The sequence below is a fragment of the Rhinolophus hipposideros genome, assembly GCF_964194185.1.
Source record: "Rhinolophus hipposideros genome assembly, chromosome: 14".
Classification (NCBI taxonomy): Eukaryota; Metazoa; Chordata; class Mammalia; order Chiroptera; family Rhinolophidae; genus Rhinolophus; species Rhinolophus hipposideros.
Window position 1 is genome coordinate 18,705,666 of NC_138060.1, and position 19,518 is coordinate 18,725,183.

The window sequence follows — 19,518 nt, forward strand, 5'->3', positions numbered from 1 at the left end:
TGGCTAAGAAAAATTTTTAAAAGGTAATCACTGCAAAGATCATATTCATCGCCAAAAAAGATAATTGCAGTTGTCACATGACAAGGTAGACGCTAACTACTGTAGCAAGCTGGCTCTGTGTTCTTACAGAGTCTAACGAATGCAGCCGAGATCAATAGCCAGAAGGGTCTCAGAAGTCTATTTGAATGCTCCTTTCAAAGTTGTTTGGACAATAACGGCAAGCCTTTAAGTCATCTCAGCAAATACTGAAGCTGAAATGCAGGTAATGGCAAAATGGAATTAACTTCATTTAGTTATAGTAACCTCTAAACCATTCTAAGTTCCAGCCACAATCAAAATTTCAGGTGTGTGTGTGTGTGTGTGTGTGTGTGTGTGTGTGTGTGTGTGTGTGTGTGAAAGAGAGAGAGAGAGAGAGAGAGAGAGAGAGAGAGAGAGAGAGAGAGAGAGACAGAGGGAGAGATTGTATATTTGAGAAATAACTTTTCTTCTGCATTGGCTTACAAAGGCAGGAAGAGAACTCTATCACTGAAAGGTCATATTGGTGAAGTGGAAAATAGCTAAAGCTTCATTTTCATGGGAGATTAACCATCTCTGCGTTGTTTTGAACTGTTTGGCTATTTACAAGCCCAATGGCAAGAGATGGGATGGAAATGTTTCTTTCCTTGGGATAAATGTGTGCTAAAAAAATAGGGTGTCAACTATCAACAATCTCAAGCAGGGACATTTTGTCACATTTTTTGATCCTTCCGTTTCTTGCTTTCCAGAATTTATATTCTGCCCATAACATTTTCTGATTGGCTAAGCCCCAGAGGTGTTTTTACTGGTAGAGGCAGAGCAGGTAGGTTATATGGAAGGTTTCCCGGGTTCAAAACTACGGCTCTCACCAGGATTAAAGGAAGAAAATACACCATGTGTAGGTGATTCTCTGGATCTTCGGGGTGTTGGGAGCATAATCTGGCCTCTTAGAGTAGGGCATAGATATGATCCCTGAAGCTGTGCTCTTTGAACTGTGTCTTTTACATGATTCAAATCCTGAGGTTATGACATGGTATAAAGCGTTCCTGGGTCAGTAATTTGAGGATGGGTGTAAACGCATTCTGAAAGGGTTGCTCACCGCAGGGCTTCTAGGCCGTTACTATGTACAAGGGCATCATGCATCTCCCCACCTGACCGCAGCACCTACGTGGGAGTCACTTGGCAAACTAGCATTCAAATGGACATGCAATGGGAAACACTGGCGTAGGGGTATCTGAAAACAAAATTGATAAGTGGAAGGGATGGGGAGAGAAAAGAATGTATCCCATGTGGCAAGGAAAAGAAGAGAGAAGAAGACAAGGGAAGCAGCTATTCCTGAGACCTTGGGTAGAGAGTAGGATGAAAGCATCTGGAGTAGGAGCTGCTCCCAGAAACCACAGGCAGCCTCACAAGAGGTGAGCCGCCTGGTGTTTCCTTGGTCACAGAGATGGTACTTCCCACCCAGCCCGGCACTGCTGAGAGGGGGCTGGCACCCTTCACCGTGCTGAGTTCTCAGTCCCACTCTGCCAGGTGACAGACTTCATGTGACTGTGATGTGACAGCTCTTCAGGGACCCACACTTGGCTTATTGCTCTACTGTCACTCTCTTAAAATTCTTAGTAACTTTCAAGCCAGGAGCCTGCCTTTTCCTTTTGCACTGGGCCTCACAAATTATGTGGCCAATTCTGGGTCTATTCCTATCCTCATTTTACAGAAGAGGAAAATAAAGGTGAAACAGCATAGTTCTCTCAAGGCCACAGACAGAATCCAGTTTCTCAGCCCAGCCTGCCTGACGCCAGGGACCACAGACTTAACCCCACGGCGAACGTCTTCTAACTGCCACTCCTTCACCAGCTCTGCTAAGGAGTGGGGAAACAGAAATTCACTGCAGGCAGATTTCCAGACAAGGGACTCCCCACCTCAGAGTAGCCTCTCCCTACTCTAGACACTATCGGCTTTTGAGATAAAAAGAGCCAATTTGCCAGTTGGGAAAAGTCCTCTCAGTATTGCCCCCTAGAAAGAGCCTGCTGAGACACAGAGCTTGGCATCTCCAAGCCCTGAGGAGGCACCTATCCAGGGTTCAATCAGAATTTGAAGGTCTAGCTTGGCCCTTTGCTTAGGCCAGCTAAGTTTATAAGTTATTAATAAGCTGTTAAGAGGAAAGTACTGTCCTAGACACTGAGGCTTACAAGAATGTTAATTACCTGCAGCCGACAGCCCCTTGGAGTGAGGTGAGAGGGAACGGCCTCAGGTTTATATTGAGGAAGCTGGTGTGGCACCTTCCCTCCCTTTGTTTCTCTGCTTTGCCATCATGGCACTGGCTCAGGGCTGAGACCTAAGTGGCCTTCTGGGTACCAACAGATTTTCTCGGTAAAAGAGAGACTAGAATCAGGTCCTACCCTTAGCTTGAAAGGCCAATGTCGCTGAGTAAGAACAACTCCAGTTTTGCAGTCAGGATAACTGACCACCAGCAATGACCCGTGCAATGTTGGGGAATGCTCCCCTGCAAAGTGACACCAGCCTGCCCCGCAGAGCCGCCTGGTGACTCAGTGTAGCGAGGCTTCTGCACATACATGGAGCTGGGCTCCCAGCTCCTGCGACACCTCAGCGTAGTGATTGCTCCCTTTAGTGCCTGTTTGCTCCCAGCCTCAATCCCATGCCTTTTCCCTACAGATCACATTTCCCAGGCTCCCCAACAATTTTGACAAGGTTCACCTGAAGGAGAACACTGGAGGACACAAGCAAGAAGCCAAGGAATTTTTCCATTTCTCTCTGCTTTAGGGGTGTGAGTCTTTTCTGGCAATGGCTGCATCTCCTCCACGGTGCTGGCTTCCATGGGCACAGGCCCCGCCCTCCATGATCCCAGCTCTTACTGGGCAGCCCCCTCCATGGTTCTGTTCCCATCTGGATGGTCACAGTGAGGAGACTCTGATGGAGTCCCTCCCTCCTGCCACAGACAGGAGCTGCCTCCAGCCAGCACTGATCTGTGGATTGTTTCATTCCCTGTTTGCCTTTTCAGCTTTCCATCCCCTGTGCAACCAATTCCCTGAATTAAACTCCTGCTGTTTGAAATACCTTGAGTGGTGTCTATTTCTCTGCTCCTTAACATCTTAATTGCTGGCCCAAGCCACCATTATAATTGAATGGCCTTCCTGATACTGTCCCTGCCCTTCTACAGTGGCTTCTAAATACAGCAGCCAGCCAAATGCTGCTAAAACCCAACGTGGCTCATGTCATTCTCTGCTCAGACTCTAGTGACCTTCCAACTAGCACAGAGCAAGAGCTGAAGGCCTCACTAGAGTCTCTCTGGCTCCCCAGGACCCAGCGCCTGCTACCGCCATGATCTCATTCCTCAGCACTCTCTGTCTTCCCCACTTTGCTCCTGGCAGACTGGGCTCCTTGCTGCACTGTACATATGCCAAACATCCCTGCCTCAGGACATTTGCATTTGCTGTTCCTCTTTCTGGAAATTCTCCCTCAAGATACCCACATGGCTGCTCCCTCACTTCCTTTAGGTCTCTACTCCAACATCACCTCATCAGAGATTTTCCCTGGGCAGCTGTATAAAGCAACAACTCCTTACATGCTGAAACAATGGTGCTATTGTTCTCCATCAGACTACTCACTTCATCTGCCTCTCTCTCATTAGAACGGGGCTCAGCAAACTTCTGTAAAAGGCCACATAGTAAATATTTTAAGTTTTATAGGCCATGTGGTCTCCACTGCAACTAATCAACCCTGCCACTGCAGTGAAAAGCAGCCATGGACAACACATACTCAGGTGGGCATGGCTACATTCCAATAAACATTTACAAAAACAGGATGCAGGCTGGGTTTGGCTCACGGGCCATAATTTGCTGACCTTTGCACTAGAACGTAAGGTCCTGTAAAGCAAACACTTTGCCTATTCTGTTCTCTGGTGTATCCCCAGTGCCTGACATTAAAAAGCACACGATATATACTAGCTAATTAAATGATATAGAACCTGCATTGATAAAGTTAGTCATTATTTTTCCTGCTACCTTCCTAGAGTAACAAGAACACAACAGCACATGCTACTCTACGCTTAACATAACTGGATTCAAGGGGAAGAATCACCAGGCTAGGACTCCCCAACGTATTTCATGGGATGTTAACAGGTACTATGTGAGAAATGCATTTCTGTTCAAAGGAGGTTAAGAGCAGTTGTTCCTGCAGTCCTTATTGGAGACTTGAATATGCTACTGCGTGTTGTGAATTTCCAAGGGGCCGAAAGAGAGGGAAAGATAGGAATAGCACTCTTTAAGCATACTGCACAGAGAAACCCTTCACCCTAGCAATAGCGTCACATTCAGGGGTTCAGTGTGACACCCAATGAGAAATGGATCTACTCTGTGAAGACACTGAGAGTTTCTTCAGTGAAAACAAATCTGCATTAGAAGGTGTCTGAGTGTTAAGATGCTGATGGCCCCAGAGTCCATGAGAATGGCAGGCGAGTCCCCTGACCAGACTGCACCATCAAGTCTGCCCAGGCTGGTCAGTGAGGCTGGTCTCGCCTCACTGGCTGGACTTGGTGCCCCAGATGTTGCAAATGGCCAGCTTCCCCCTGCCATCACCTGCTTGTGGATACTCCTCAGGGATCGCCAAGGCTAATAATAACACTATTCAGCAACTAGAAAAATAACCCTATCTGTACTGCTGGACATGAGCAAGGCAAATCAAAGAGGGGCTTACATCGCTGAGAATGTTGAAGGCCTCGTTCAGAGCTATATCCAGCATTCCGATTCCTTTGGCAAAAAGTTTGTCCAGGTGTTCCCTGAAGTGCTGAAACAACAAAGCAGAAAATCCATTAGCATCTGTCCTGTTACTATGTGAAATGCCAACCTTGAATGAACAGGTGTATGCTAACAGAAGGCCAATGAACCTAAGACCCAAGTGGTCATAATTTGTTTTTCCCTTCAAAATTTAAAATGAAAGACTTATTCAATGTAAAATTTACCTTCCATATGCATTTCTTGTAGCTTTGATTAGATTGTAGAAAAAAAATTGTTGAATTCTGGTGAAAAGCACAGAATTCATCTAAAAATCCTGCTTTCTTTTCCAGTTTCATCTCCCAGGACTCTCTCCCCTTCTATTACATATTTTCCCATTCTTGATTGCTTTCAGGACTCAGTGCATGCTCCCCTTTCTGCAAACCCACTCTCCATCCATTCTCTGGCTCCCCTGCCAGGCTCCCTCCCACCTATTTTGGGGACTCAGTTTGAACATCATCCCCTTCCTGCCTGAAAAGCCTTCCCGGACCACCTGCCCCAGAGCCTGGCTTAGAATGCTTCCTTGGGACCCCCTGCTACATCCCATGCTCAGATCGCATTGTACTTAGCACTCCAGGCATGTTATCTGCCTGATTAGATTCTGTCCCTACTCAAGACTGTGACATCTCGAAGACAGGGTATGTCTGGTTGCCCACTCTGTCTGTCTCCCATGACTACCACATATCTGATATACAGAAGATGCTCAGATATCCAAAGAGCAAGGATAAAAAGAAGATCACAACATGAGAATTGTGATGATTCAAGTGAGACACAGGCTAGAAATCAGAGATTCAAGGAACAAGAGAAATGGAAGTGAGTCTCTTCAAAAGCAGTCCAAGGCCCTTCTGACTATGTTGGTTCCACAGAAGCCCCACATCTGCTGGAGAGTAAAGGGGACAAAAGAAAGTACCTGTGGAACCCTGCTCCCAACAAGGGGACAAGAGCAGGTCCAGGTACATGCCCAGGGATGTGTGAGTATATGCAGTGTCCACTGACCCAAAGCCCATGTCCACAGTGACACAGCTGCCTGGCATTATTTTCCAGTTGATCTATTCCCAAACCACTTCTTTTCTATGGAAATGCCCTATTCTCTCCCCCAGGCATCCATACCCATGTTTGCTGGGTTAACTAGCAGGAGAACTCACCAGAAGAGAGAGGAGCAGGAAGAGTGGGCTCACTCATCAGAGAGACTGCCGGTGATTTCCTGGCCCGGTAGTGGCTTTCTTTCTCTTATGATGCCCTGGGAACCAACGATGCCCCAAGCATGCCATCATCATTTAGATAATGCATCTGGTTGTAGACTCAGAACAGATCATCAAGACCGATCCTAGGGCATGGCTTATGGTCCTAAGATATGGTTTTGCCTGGGCCCCTCAGGAGGCATCAGTGGCTGCTGGTCATGGGGGTGGGCTGTAGGCTTGCTGGTAAACTGGACTGGAGTTTGGGGGGACTCCTCACAGTGCTTCAGCTTTAATGACACCCAGGCCTAACACGAGTCAAGGCTGGAGTTGATCTGTCGCATTGGGAATATTCATACAGCCCACAAGACCCTTCCCTGGCCCAACCCTCCCTCCTAGTAACCACGGCCTGGTGTTCACCACAGCAGCCACAGTTATCAAAGCTGGCTCTATGGCAGGTGCCTAACAAATACCAGGCCAGTAAGTCCTCCAACAGCCCTGTGAGGTTCCATCATCCCACCTTTCAGAGGGAGAGACTGAGGCTCAGCACTGTGTTTATACACCTCCCAACTGCGTGGATCAGGGCCTACCCCAGCTCAGCTCCACCCACTCTAATGCCCTCCTTCTTTCCATAATACACCTGCCTTTTTTTTTTTTTTTTTTTTTTGGTGGGGGGGAGAGTACCTTGTATGCCAGGCACTAGCCATGAGCTTGACATATACCTGGCCAGGCTGGTCTATGTCCTAAGAAATGCTTTTTCTTAATTTCTGTGCTGGGCTATGGCTGAGGCTACAGGCGATTATCAATTACTGGAGCGATGGAGGAGAGGAATGCTAAAGGTCAGGGAAGCAGGCAAACCACAGGGCCAGGAACCAAACCTTGTGCTTCTCTGTTCTTCCTGCCTGATGCCCAATGCCCAGGGGGATACTAAGCACAGGGCGGGTCCTCCATGAGCAATTGGTGAGCAAATCCAGGCAGTTAACTGAATGTGAGGAAGCCAGGGGTTCCGGGCTGTGGGTGGGCCGGAGGAGATCAGGGCAGATCAGTCTGCCTTCAACAAGGACAACTTTCCTGGGAAACCTGACTGTGGATGAGTGTTGACCACCGAGAAGATTTAGATCAGGCAGTGGCACCCCACACATCCTACAGGACACAGGCCATGACAAAACACCCATCACACAGCTTGCAGAGAGGCTGGTCTTTAACCAGCCCCAGGCTCACATGGCAGTGATGAGACCCTGCCTTGACAAGTTCATTCTATTCATCTGATGTCATTTCTGTCAACTGCATTTAATTGTGTCAGTCACACAAGTTTACACAGTATTTTTTTTTTTAAGAACACAGCAACCCCATTTAATTTTTCTTTAAATCCGTGTGTAGCTGCGTGTCACGTGGAGAAAGACCCTTCAGGCAATGGTTGCTTTTATTGTTGGGCATTTAAGAGTAAAATGTAACAACATGTCATAGACTTCCCCTCGATTCACTTTTATAACAAGGTCAGTGGTGATTTTGTTTTTTCCTGGTACAAATTTGGTCCATATATTACATGGAAAAAATATTTCCTCAGGTTAAGAGTTTCCAAATGATATCACAGATGAAGAACTCTTTCTCTCCAGTCTCCCTCGTGCCCAAACTCCCTTTTCTCCTACTCCCTAACTTGGTCTTCCAGGCTGCACTTAACTCTCGGCCCAACTCTCTTACCCAAAACCGGATCTTGCCATCCAGGGAACCACCTCCCATGATGTGACTTCTACTAAGAACTGCTTTGTTCACTACGGTAGCCACGAGATATGTGTAACTCTTTACATTAAATTTAATTAAAATTACCTCAAATGAAAAACTCATTCCTCAGTCTCAGTAGCCCCATTTCAAGCGCTCAGCAGCCGCTTATGGCTAGTGGCTGCTGTGTTGGACAGTGGAGATTAAAGAGCATCTCCAGCATCGCAGAAATTTCTGTTGGACAGTGCTGACCTAGAGATGTGAGGGCTCGACAGGACCTTCCTCCTCACCAAGCCACTGCCCAGTGGTCAGTCCGAGGAAACTCTAAGGCTTGCTATACCCAGTAGAGACATGTGATTTTTGCTTGTACAACATCCAGTCCTCTTCTGATTTCCCTTCTGTCCCACTGCCCAGAATTTATATGATTTGGGAAAGGCTAACCTCTTTCTCCCTCCTTCCCAGATCAAGGGGTGGGCCCGTTTATCAGGCCTGTCCAATCTGTGAATTCCATACCATTGGCCACAGTCAGCCATGGGCACGTGAGCCAAGCCCTGAGCTTCTGCTGAAATGTGGGGAAGAAGACTCTCTCTCCACCGAGATTACTGAGAGGTCAGGGAGGAAGCTTGGTGCTATTGCACAGGAAGAGCTCACCTGAATAAAGGTAATAGCCAAGCAGAAAAAAGCCCACAATGGAAGGGGCAAGACAGGATCATGACAACATGATTTGAGCCTCTGAACCCAGCCATATTTAGCTTTTTCAGGCAAGTGGGCCAATAAATGTGCTTCTTTGTCTGACCAAGTTTAGCTGGATTTGGACCACTTAATGGAAAGGACCTTGATGACCATGACCATCACAATGACCCTGGCTGAGACAATACCTTTCCCAAACGCCCCCTGCATTACAACGATCCTCCCAATCTCAGGTATGCTCTCCCACTCCTCCCCTTCCTGACCACCGTCATTGCACTGCCTGGTTTTCACACACTGCAGGAAATGCCTATGGCAAGGCACTTCCTACCCAGTATGCTGCAGGGGCATATGGATTTCACAGCAGTGCTTTCACCACCATGGCACCGAGTCACCCGCTGAAGAGGAATCCTAACTGTGTGCACTCCAAGGGCGGTGTCTGGAGGGAACAAAGGGGCCTGGCTGATTGCCCCACAGCCTCCTCACCAACACAGATTTCATTTTCTCGACTCCCAAACGTACCTGTTCTCAGATTCAAAAATTGTTATATTTAATGCAATCATATTATAACCATTGTGTGTAAGCAATTGGTATATAGACCCCATGGACTCTGGGAGAAGAAAACTGAACTAGGATTCAGGAGACTGAATTCTAATTCTGCTCACACCGTTTACCAACTATGAAACCCTGAAGGCAAGTAGCTTTGGCTTTCAGGCCTCAGTTTTGCCCCCCTGTAAAATGGGAATGGGAAAGGCAAGTAGCTTTGGCTTTCAGGCCTCAGTTTTGCACCCCCTGTAAAATGGGAATGGGAAAGCTCCTGCAGAGGGGTGGAACAGAGACGGTGCCGGTGCCTCAGAGCAGCAGGCAGAATGGGTGGTCTGAGTTCCAAGTCCTGACCTACCACTCACCCTCTCTGTCAGTTCGCGTAAGAGACTTCCTTCACTTGTGCCCTCATTTTCCTCCTAATGCAAGGGGGATTGAACTGACCTCTCACTGATATTACAGGAAAAAAGAAATCATCTGAAAGAACCATGATGGTAGGAAAACTATTTTAATTTCATATTCACTAAAACAAGTATTAAAAAAAAATCCTACACAATTATACATCAAACATCTCCTATGCCAACTTCCTTACTTGCAACTTTACAATCTAATACACCTTGAAAAATGACTTATTTTGCCCTTCAAGGTCCAGGTTTTATTAAACGGAGAGAGGCACGTGGTTGATTTCACTGACACCAAGACCTGCGTGTCTTCCAGAGTAAGCTACAGAGAACAGAAGATTGCCCGAGCCAGGAAGACACTCCTCAACAACTGTGTGCCAGAAGGTGGCCCGTTTTCATTATTTTTCTAAATTAAAATAAACAATTTATTGGAAGTGGTGACAGTTCCATTTTATTATTAAACTTCAATAAAGGAGGAGGAGGGTGGCTTTTTATCTTTGCTGCAGGCACTCATGGAGCATATGCGGCTGCCCGGGAAAAGGCCTTGCTTCCAAAGCAATTAAGGCCGCTTACTGCCTGGGGAGATGAACCAACACACGCACCACGGCTTCCTGTGCCCCAGTGCCAGCAGGCACAGTGAGTCCGCTTATCTCTGTGAAACACTCACGACCTCCAGGCCAGCAGAGGGTCCCGGTGAAATAACCCTCCCCCTCCACCAGCATTTGATTTAGTTGAATCAATAGTGATAGTCATTCTGCGATAATAGCAATCATGTTTGTTTCCTGTCTATATAATTATAATGAATGTATGAGTCCTCCCCAGTCAGAGCAGGGGATTAATGTGAAAGCAGACATCAGGACACAAACCCATCCCCCATCCACATAGCCCCTGAGAAGCGGGGGCCTTGCTGGGGCTATCTGCGGGGGGAAGGCTAACAGCCCCTTTCTCAGTGATGCCCATCAAGTCATTCCAGTTCAGCAGATCTGAATTTTGTGCCCACTGGATGTGGACGATGGTCACTGCAGGACCTCAGCCTCGGGAAGGCTTTCAGAAACTGCCACCCCCAAGTCCTCCAACGGCAGCCAACGCTGGCTGAATGACAGCTGTATGCCAGGCACTGTGTGCTTCTCATGCAACATCTCACTTGATCCTCCTAACACCCCTCAAAAACAGGTACTATTATCTTCCTGTTTTACATAAAGCAAATGGAGACTCAGAACGGTGCAATATTTGTCCACGCTGGCAGAGCAAGTAGGAGGAAGGTAGGTTTCGAAGTCCTGAACCCGTATGCAACACAGCCCCTCCCAACACCCAGGCCACAGCTCTCAGCATTTCTGGTAAAGTACAGCATACAGGGGCACAGAATCTGGAGGCCACGTGCAAAGCCACGATCCCACTCAGGGCTGGCTTCACAGGCGTGTGACCTATGCAGCTGCACAGGGGCCCACGACCAGAAGGTCCCCATGCTTCCTTTAATGGTTTACTGTCACTGTCTTGAAATTCTTAACACTTTTGCTTTTGAATTTGTGATTTGTAAATAAAGTTCATTAGAACAAGAGCATGTGCGTCAACAAAGGCGATAAGGGAGGGAGGCATGTCCCCTGATCCTATTTGGGTGTTTATCAGTGCAGGCATTCATAAAACGTGCTTGACTTTATGAGGTTACTTTGCATTGTGGCTGTCAGGTCACAAACTAAAATTAAGGAGCAAAGGTAAGAATGCCCTATGGAGGCTCTCCAATTTTCAGCTCTGTCAGTAGCAGACGTGGGACCACTTGCGTTCTCCTAAAACAGGGATATTGCTCACAGCAGGTAAGTCAGCCTGAATAGACAAGCAATGTCCCATTGATCATGTCCATTTCATTCTGATGTCAAACTCCTCATTGAAACTTCCAAATAAGCCTTCCCAAATCTCTGTGAGAGGTCCCATTGCCCCTGAGTGCCAAACCCAAATAGTAGAGACTCATTTATCGGAGACTCAGAGGGCGTCCACACGTGGCCTCTGATCTGACTGGGATACCAGGCCAGAGGATGATTTAATATAAACATGGACTCTTTCTCCTGGCATGCCCCTTCCCAATCCCAACCCTGGGATGACTCCCCCGGGCTCCAGTTCAGTCTGAGAAATCTGCTGGCTGAATTTTACTGCATCTTTTGGGCATATACAAGAGGGACCCAGGGCAATGCCCAGTCAATGGATTTTATAGGAAAGACACAAATCTTGTGACATTGCTTCTTCAAAGCCTGGCCTCCAGTTAATCAGACTCTCATTTGTTTCCAGTGGGGAAAGTAGGCAGGGACATGGTGTTTCTCAAACATAAAAACAGAATGGCTCAAGAAAGCTGGTATGAAAAAGTCAGACCCAGATGTTTGCAATTTGGGAGAGAAAGTACAGACCCTGATAGAACCTTGTCTGAGCCAGTCCCCGTTTCTCCTTAATGTTGTCTATAACAAATTGAAGTGTCTGAAGGTAGCAGCTGTTCAATGCTAATGCCAAATTAGAGACATGATAGATCTCCTGGATGTGAACACTGAATGTTATTTCATACCAGGTAGTCAGATTAGCTACAACCTCATTGCAATGGCAAGAACACTAATTATGCCATGTAAGATGATGGTGATGAGTCCGGAATTGGAGATTCTCTGCAATCAGGAAATAGCTAACGTAGAACGGGGACCTCTGCCAAAGCGGTCCATGGTGGGGCAAATCTGGGTCCAGGAGGTCTCACTGCCATCTCAAATTAGCTCACTGTCCTCCTCGTTAGGTGTCTGAGGAGCCAGCTCTGTGAACCTGTGAGACACCGAGGAAAGCCACGGCCCAGAAACGTCTGCTTTGTGTCTTGGCTTGGTGCGAGGGAGTGTGTGTAAATAGCAGGCCTCACCCTTCAAGTCTTTCTGACATTTCTGAAGGTCCAAGCTCTCTTTTATAAACTTTATGAAAACCTTGATTTGATTCAATTTTATTTCTTGGAGGAAGAATGCTTTCATCAGCTGTGGTATACGCGAGCAGTCAGGAGTCACAGTTTCAGTTAATTCTAAACATGGTGCCAAGCTCTGGAGAAGTTTCGACTTCGAAGAGATGTGTATTTATAATCACATCCAGGGAGAATGGAATGCAGACGCAGCCCTGTGGATGCCGTGGGCTTTTCTTCACCAAACTATCCCTTCACAGTCAGGCTGACAGCCCTTTGCACCCAAATGCAAAGCTGCAGCCCAGCGTGGAAGGTGCTAGGTGCTAAGGGCATGCCTTTGGAGCAGGGTCCCTACACTTGCCCATTCAGTGGCGGAAACATTCATTTCCAGGACAGCTTGGCAAAGACTCATGACCCATGCTAAATTACAACTTTTTTCTGTATGATTACTTGGAAGATTCAGATTATTTTCAGTTACGATATACTTGTTTCAATGATCTCTGTATTTTGCCAAATTAATTACATATGGGTATTGAACTTAATGGTCTAAATTTCTTCTGACCTCATTCAAGTCTGTAAATAAGCAAATACCCTGTATGACACTGTGATTTTTTTTTCTTTTTTAGGGCTATATCAACATTTGACCAATCTCCTACTGATGAAAATTTAGGTTTTCAGTGTCTTATTTTTTCCAGACATTTCTACAGTAAACATCTTTGTACACACATCGGGGTGTCACAGTGCATATGTATAGTAATGTCAGTACAATGACTTCATAGAGGGGAAATTATTGGGTCAATAACCTCTTCATTTATACCATGCAGAGTTACTGTGAGAATTTAATGAGACAATTCAAAGTCCAGCATATGGTAAGCACTCAGTAAAGGTTAGGTCTTATTAGTAGGGCACCAAAAGCACTGTATTTTGAGCCTATTAAAGTATCCAAATAGAAATTCTAAAATCAAAAACCAAAACAGCTACTCTCCCCTGCCCCCCCCCACCCACATACAACTCTACATATAGCAAAAGGAGAGCTATTGGTTCCTAAGGAAAGACTGGGAATGCAGGCAGGGCCCAGGGACTCAAAAATGCTCTCAGGGGCTGGGTCTTCCTGTGTCCAGCTCCTGGTTCTCTGTGTCTGTCATTCCACCCGTACGCTCTTGACCACACAGGGGCCTACATCACTGGTCGTACATGGTCCTGGCCCAGTCTGCCCAGTGGTCAGAGCTGCGGTTGCCAGACAAAATACAGGACACTTAATTCACTTTGAGTTTCAGATAAAAAACAAGTAATATACTAAAAGTTTATTATCTGAAATTCAGAGTTAATTGGGTATCCTGTTTATTTGTTTGTTTTGCTAAATTTGGCAACTGTACACCAGACCAATGTCAACAATACGTCTATCAGAAAAGTTCCCCGAAACGTTCTGATTTGCCCAGCTGAGGTTACGTATCTGGGCCTGAACTAACCAGGTGGCCAAAGAAGGGGGTCCTTGACTTACCCAGTCTACATCATGCAGCCTAGAACTTGAGGTCAACAGCATGAACTGGGGGAGATCCCACCTAACCTTCACCAAACGAATCTGCTATGGACAGAGGGATTTCATTGGCAGGAGGAGGGAGAGGGGATGCTGGAAAGATAAAAACTATGAAACAGTCAACTTACTAGCAGCTTGTGGAAGAGCTGCAGCCTTTCACCGGCTTAGATCACATTCTCAGAGAAATGACATGGCCAGGGCAGCAAAGACACACACACACACACACACACACACACACACATACTTTTCCACATGGAGCCAGTGCCATACTTTGCAGCATGTCGAGCAGGGACACGTAATAAGGAGATAAGAAACAAATGGCAGCTTTTCCCAGGAAAAAAATCACAATATGATCTAAAATGTTAAGAGAAAAGTGTGTCTAGAAAATAGGTGGTCCTGGGGAGTGTTTGAGGCCTAGCAGAAAGAGAGTGACTGAAACAAAAGAGAAGACGATACTGCTGACAACTAGTATTTATTGAGTGCTGTCTCCACACCAGCTATGGCCTGAGCACTCATGAGTAGTTTCCTTCAAGCTTAACAACAATGCAAGAGATATGGCACCCTCATTACCCTCATCTTATAAAGGAAGAAATAGATTCAGAGGATTCACATCACTTGACAAGATCTCACAGCCAATAAATGGCAGAGCTGGGACTTAAATCCAAGCATTCTTTCTCTAAAATATATACTTGCCTCTCCCCCGTCAAAAAATTTTGTTATACAAAATGTCCATATCAACTCATGGCAAATCTTGTTTTACCAATATCCCACCACCACCTACTTCCGTCTCCCCCGTGGTAGCCAGCTCCCAAGATGGCCTCTAATGATCCTCACCATCTGATATTCGCAGCCTTGGGTAGGGCCCTCCCACACAATGCCAGGGTTGGGCTCTGTGACCAACAAAAGACAAAGAAGTGATGGTATGCCACTTGCAAGATTAGGAAGTAAATGACTCTATGGTTTCCATCACGGCTGCTTTCCTGATCTCTGTTGGATAACTCAGTCTATGGGAAGCCAACTTTTTGGTTGGGAGCCGTCCTCTGCAGGTGCCCATGCAGTGAGAAACTGAAACTTCTAACCGACAGATATCAAGGAACTGAGATCTCTTCCAACAGCCACATGAATGAGATCAGCAGTAAGTCTTCCATCATAGTCAAGAGATCAGAAAACTGCAGACTCAGCTATACACTCAGTGAAACCTCGTGAAAGACCCTAAGACAGAACCACTCAGCTAAGCCACTCCAGAATTCCTGACCCTCGGAAACTCTGTGAGATAATCAGTGTTTGTTGTTAGTTAGAAGCTATCAAATGTGGGGGAAATTTGTTCCACAGTGATAGATAATTAATACATCTTCATCCACATGTGTTTTGAAGCACACCCTAGACATCATATTATTTCATCAGTGAACATGACAATATAATGTCTCTGAAAGATAAAGACTTTTACAAACAAATGCACAATACCCATTTTATACTGTGTCAATCACAATCACACAGTTTGAATCAGGATCCACATAAGGTTCATACATTGTGATTGGTTGAAGATTCTCTTAAGTCTCTCATTCTAGAGTTCCCTCTCTATTATTTTATTTATAATCTGTTGCTGAAGAAACAAATTTCTTTGTGATTAAATGCCCAGAATCTGAATTTTGCTGACTGCATTCCTGAGGTGATATATAACATGTTTCTCTGTCCTCTGTGTTTTAGTAAATAGATCAGAATCAGGCATGATAATAATGAGGTTTGACTACTTATGCATGCATGCATGTATGTATGTATGTAGGCATGTATGTAGGCAGGTATATATTAAGGCATTTACTCCATTTATGGTGCTATTACTTCTTTCAGACAAATGTCTGGTAGTCTCCTTGTGATCCCGGCAGCCATCGAAGCTCAATGCCTAGGTTCATTAGCTCATTAGAAGTGACATATTAATTCTATCAGCCCTCTTTATTCGACAAAAAAATTCTAGAAATAGGAGCTTCCCCTCGTACACTATTTAGTTATCTGAGGAACCATTTGCAGAGGAAAGTTGAATAAATGCTTGATGTCCATTGTCTATTAACAAGTTTTCAAGATAAAGATTGGTCCAAAGGTAACTAATGAGGGTTCCCCTCCCTCTTTTTTTTAGTATCATCACGCTCTTATGGTATTTCTGCTTCACTTGTTTAGTGTCAGCATGGATTGTAGCATGTATTTTGTGTTTCAATCTGTTGATAATTTTTTTTGAGGGGTATGTTCAATTTAACCCATGTTTGGATAGTGGGAGCTTCTTCTCTTCAGGTTTGTACCCACATCCTTTTATAGTAAGTAGTGAATAGCTTCCAGCTGTCACAACAGACAAGATATGCTGTGTTCATCTTGTTCATTTTCTGCCCTGACCTAGAATCGGGCATTTCTCCAAGAGCCCAGTGAAACCCCCATTATTAAACACTCCCAATGTAGAGCCTCTGTGTTTTCCTTGGGTACATATGTGGGAAATGAGGGGGAAGAACAAGCAGAAGAAAGAACACAATGAGGCCGATGGAAAAGGCAGAGAAGTAAACAGTAGTCTGAGCAGCTCCTCAAGAGCATTAAACGTGGTGCAAATCATTCCATTTCTGTGATGGGCTGACAGGGAAATAAGGTAAGGAAATACTGCTAGACACAGGTCAGGAATTTATTCCAATAACAGGAAACATGGTAAAGGAAAGAAAGGTTGGAATTAGATGAAGAGTTTGATGAAAGAGGCAGGAGGTGTGTACTTTACTAAGTCAGGCTCTATGCTTGCTTAGGACCACAATGAGAATTCAAATTCCATCAGTCAGCGGGGAATGAGCCTCCAAGGGCATCCATTCTATCCAACCCCGATCTGTGTTGTATGAAGTGAAGTCTGACTGTCTGAACCCCACATCTTCCCTATCATGGTCTCTTCCATGCTTTTCCCATGGTACACATTTTATCCCAATCTTCTTAGCCTGCTGGCTTGTCTTCATTCATTAGGTCACCAAATATGGATTAAGAATCAATCAAATGTCAGGTACTATACCTGATCAACTGAGAAAAACCAGGTCTGGTCTCTGCCCACAGAGTTCATATGCCAACGCGGGGAGACAGACCACAATCAATACGCACACAGATACATTCAAGAGTAACAAGTGCTGTCCAGGAAAGGCTCATGGTACTTTGGTAGCATACAACAAAGGCTCTGGGGGAGGGCCCAGAGATGAAATAGGCAATGGCAAGAGCACAGGGGCATGAGAGTGATAGGTAGAGAAACAGCACATGACAAGGCCCTGTGGCAGGAGGAAACAGAGTACACGAAAATTACCCTGGTCACTGAGAACAGAGCGCAGAGGGGGAAGGGACATGGTGGACCACGGACCTGGCGAGCCAGGAAGGAACCAAACCTGGCAGGAACTTGGAGGCCACATTCGGGGCTTGTGTTCAATAAAATTATTAGCTAGAATGATTGTTTAAAAAAACCAAGGAGACTCAGAGCTAAGATGGAATAACAGGTAGTGAGGCTCTTAAACGGGACAGGAAACCCTTCTCCAAATCAGCAGCAGGTCGGCCAGGCACCTCACAGAACAGGGTGACAGAAGCCTGGGGCCATTCCCACACTATAAAAGGAAACAACAACAACCAACTAGAAATGAACTGATAGGTTTTCAATCACAGGACATGAAATCAACAGACAGCTTTATAGACAACATGCTCCCAGTCCAGGAAAATTAAGATTCAATGACTGGTGAGGTGAACACAACTGCAGAAGAAATCTCCCCAATGGTGTAGGTGTCTGACCACTGCAGTGTACACCCGAAGCTGAAGCTGAATAATAATGAACGTCAGCTATAATTTATATATATAAATTATATATATATATGTGTGTGTATATGTGTGTGTGTGTGTGTGTGTGTGTGTGTGTGTGTGTATAGTCACAGGAAGTGGAGTACAGCATAGGGAATAGAGTCAGTGGAAATGTAACGGCTGTATCCAATGTCAGAGGGGTAATAGATTGGGGGAGGGGAGATGATCACTTTGTGAGGGATATAAATGTCTAACTATTACATTGTTTTGTACACCTGAAACTAATTAAAAAAAAGAAAAGAAATCTCCCCAAATAATTTTATGAATAAAAAAAATAATAATAATTCACTCTCATTGTAAAAATAAAGATAACCCTCTTTTAAATACCCAAGTTGTTTGTCTGAAGGAAAATGCTTCCTTACAAATGTGCCGTATGCCTGACAAGGAAAAATGCAAATCAATAAACATATGTATATATAAGAGGTCTTTTGACTCAAAGTCACAGATCAACGAAATACCAACTGTGCTAAGTTCTGCTCCGTCAATCCACGGTCTATGGACGGTCTCATGATGTTTCTCAGTGGTATCCACCTGTGCAGGCTCCCCATGCTGCTCTTCTTCATGTCCAACGATGGCACAGTCTATACTCACAGTGCTTCACCCAGACCACTCCCCTCGCCTCCCAGCCGCAGGGAATGCTAGGGCCTCTCTTCAGCATGCAGACCACCCACCTGAAGGTGGACAGAAATTGCTGTCCCGTCCTATCTGCTGCTGTGGTCTAGGCGTCTCAGCTGGCTCAGAAACGAGGTTCTCACTCGTCATCAGCCACTAGACATCCTCGACTAAGTAGCTGGCCTTTTCCATCTGCTAGAGAACCTTCCCAGAGCCCTGGAGGTTATCTGCTTCTCAGCCTGGCAAGCAGTAGATTTCATGAGTTTAATTAACATATCTCTACTCACCTCCAATTGAAATTAAACGAACTTTAGAAAGATCATTATTTGCATCATGTAAAGAAAAAATAGCGAATTATGCTAATCATCTGACATCTGGATAGTGTTCCTCCAAAATTTAATAAAGGCAGGAGCTGGAGTAGGTCTGTGATGTGGGGTCCAAGCCCTCCCTGAGCCCCCCGACATCACCTTCACAAAGTCCATCTGGCATTTGCCTCTGTTACTCAGGGTCGTCAGGCCGCTCTGATTTCATGTGGGCTACAATCATGAGCCATCAGGACAATGATTCATGTGATGACAATACAGGGTGAGTCCACGACAGCGTTTTCTGAATAAATCTGGAGGCAAAGGGCCTTATAGCCTACCTAAGTCACAGGTGTGCTGACCAGGAAATACCTGGCCATTAAAGAAAAAGAGATTCTCCTCCAACAGGGGCGCTTTACGGAAAGCACTTTCTCAGTTACGCTGGGTGTCAGTGAGCCCTACTTCACTCCCTGTGGGTCCCTGAGAAGAGCAGAGGAAGGACAAGGGGGCCAAGCCTGGGATGAAACAATGAGGGTACAACATACTTTCCCCATGACAGGGAAGATGTGGGGTTCAGTCAGACTTCACTTCATACGACACAGATGGGGGTTGGATAGAATGGATGCCCTTGGAGGCCCATTCCCCTCCCGAGTGATGGAATTTGAATTCTCATTATGGTCCTAAGCAAGCATAGAGCCTAACTTAGTAATGTGCTCCTTTCTGGATTCATTTATTTAAGAAAATGCCACATGACTTTGGAATTCTACAACAGGCACCAAAGTTCTTTTTTTAATCTTCTCCCTCTGCATCCTGCCAAAATCTGAATGGCATTTTCAAGGAAGCACAGTGTATAACATACTGCCTTCCCCGAGACGGTAATTCTTGACCAAGTTTGCAGGGATTCTTCTGTGTATTCCACTCCTTCTTGGTACCAAGTTAGAGCAGAGACTGGGCACCCATGTGCCCTAGGCCTC

General features: G+C 45.6%; 1 protein-coding gene across 2 annotated transcripts in view; it reads right to left on the reverse strand.

Annotated features, from left to right (window-relative positions):
• CACNA2D3 (calcium voltage-gated channel auxiliary subunit alpha2delta 3) overlaps positions 1 to 19,518 on the reverse strand; it is an 853,665-nt gene that overhangs the window by 391,776 nt on the left and 442,371 nt on the right. For both annotated transcript variants that reach the window (XM_081073057.1, XM_081073056.1), the window contains exon 10: positions 4,729 to 4,818. In XM_081073057.1, coding sequence (XP_080929183.1) covers positions 4,729 to 4,818 — 90 coding nt within the window. The remainder of the gene's footprint in view (positions 1 to 4,728; positions 4,819 to 19,518) is intronic.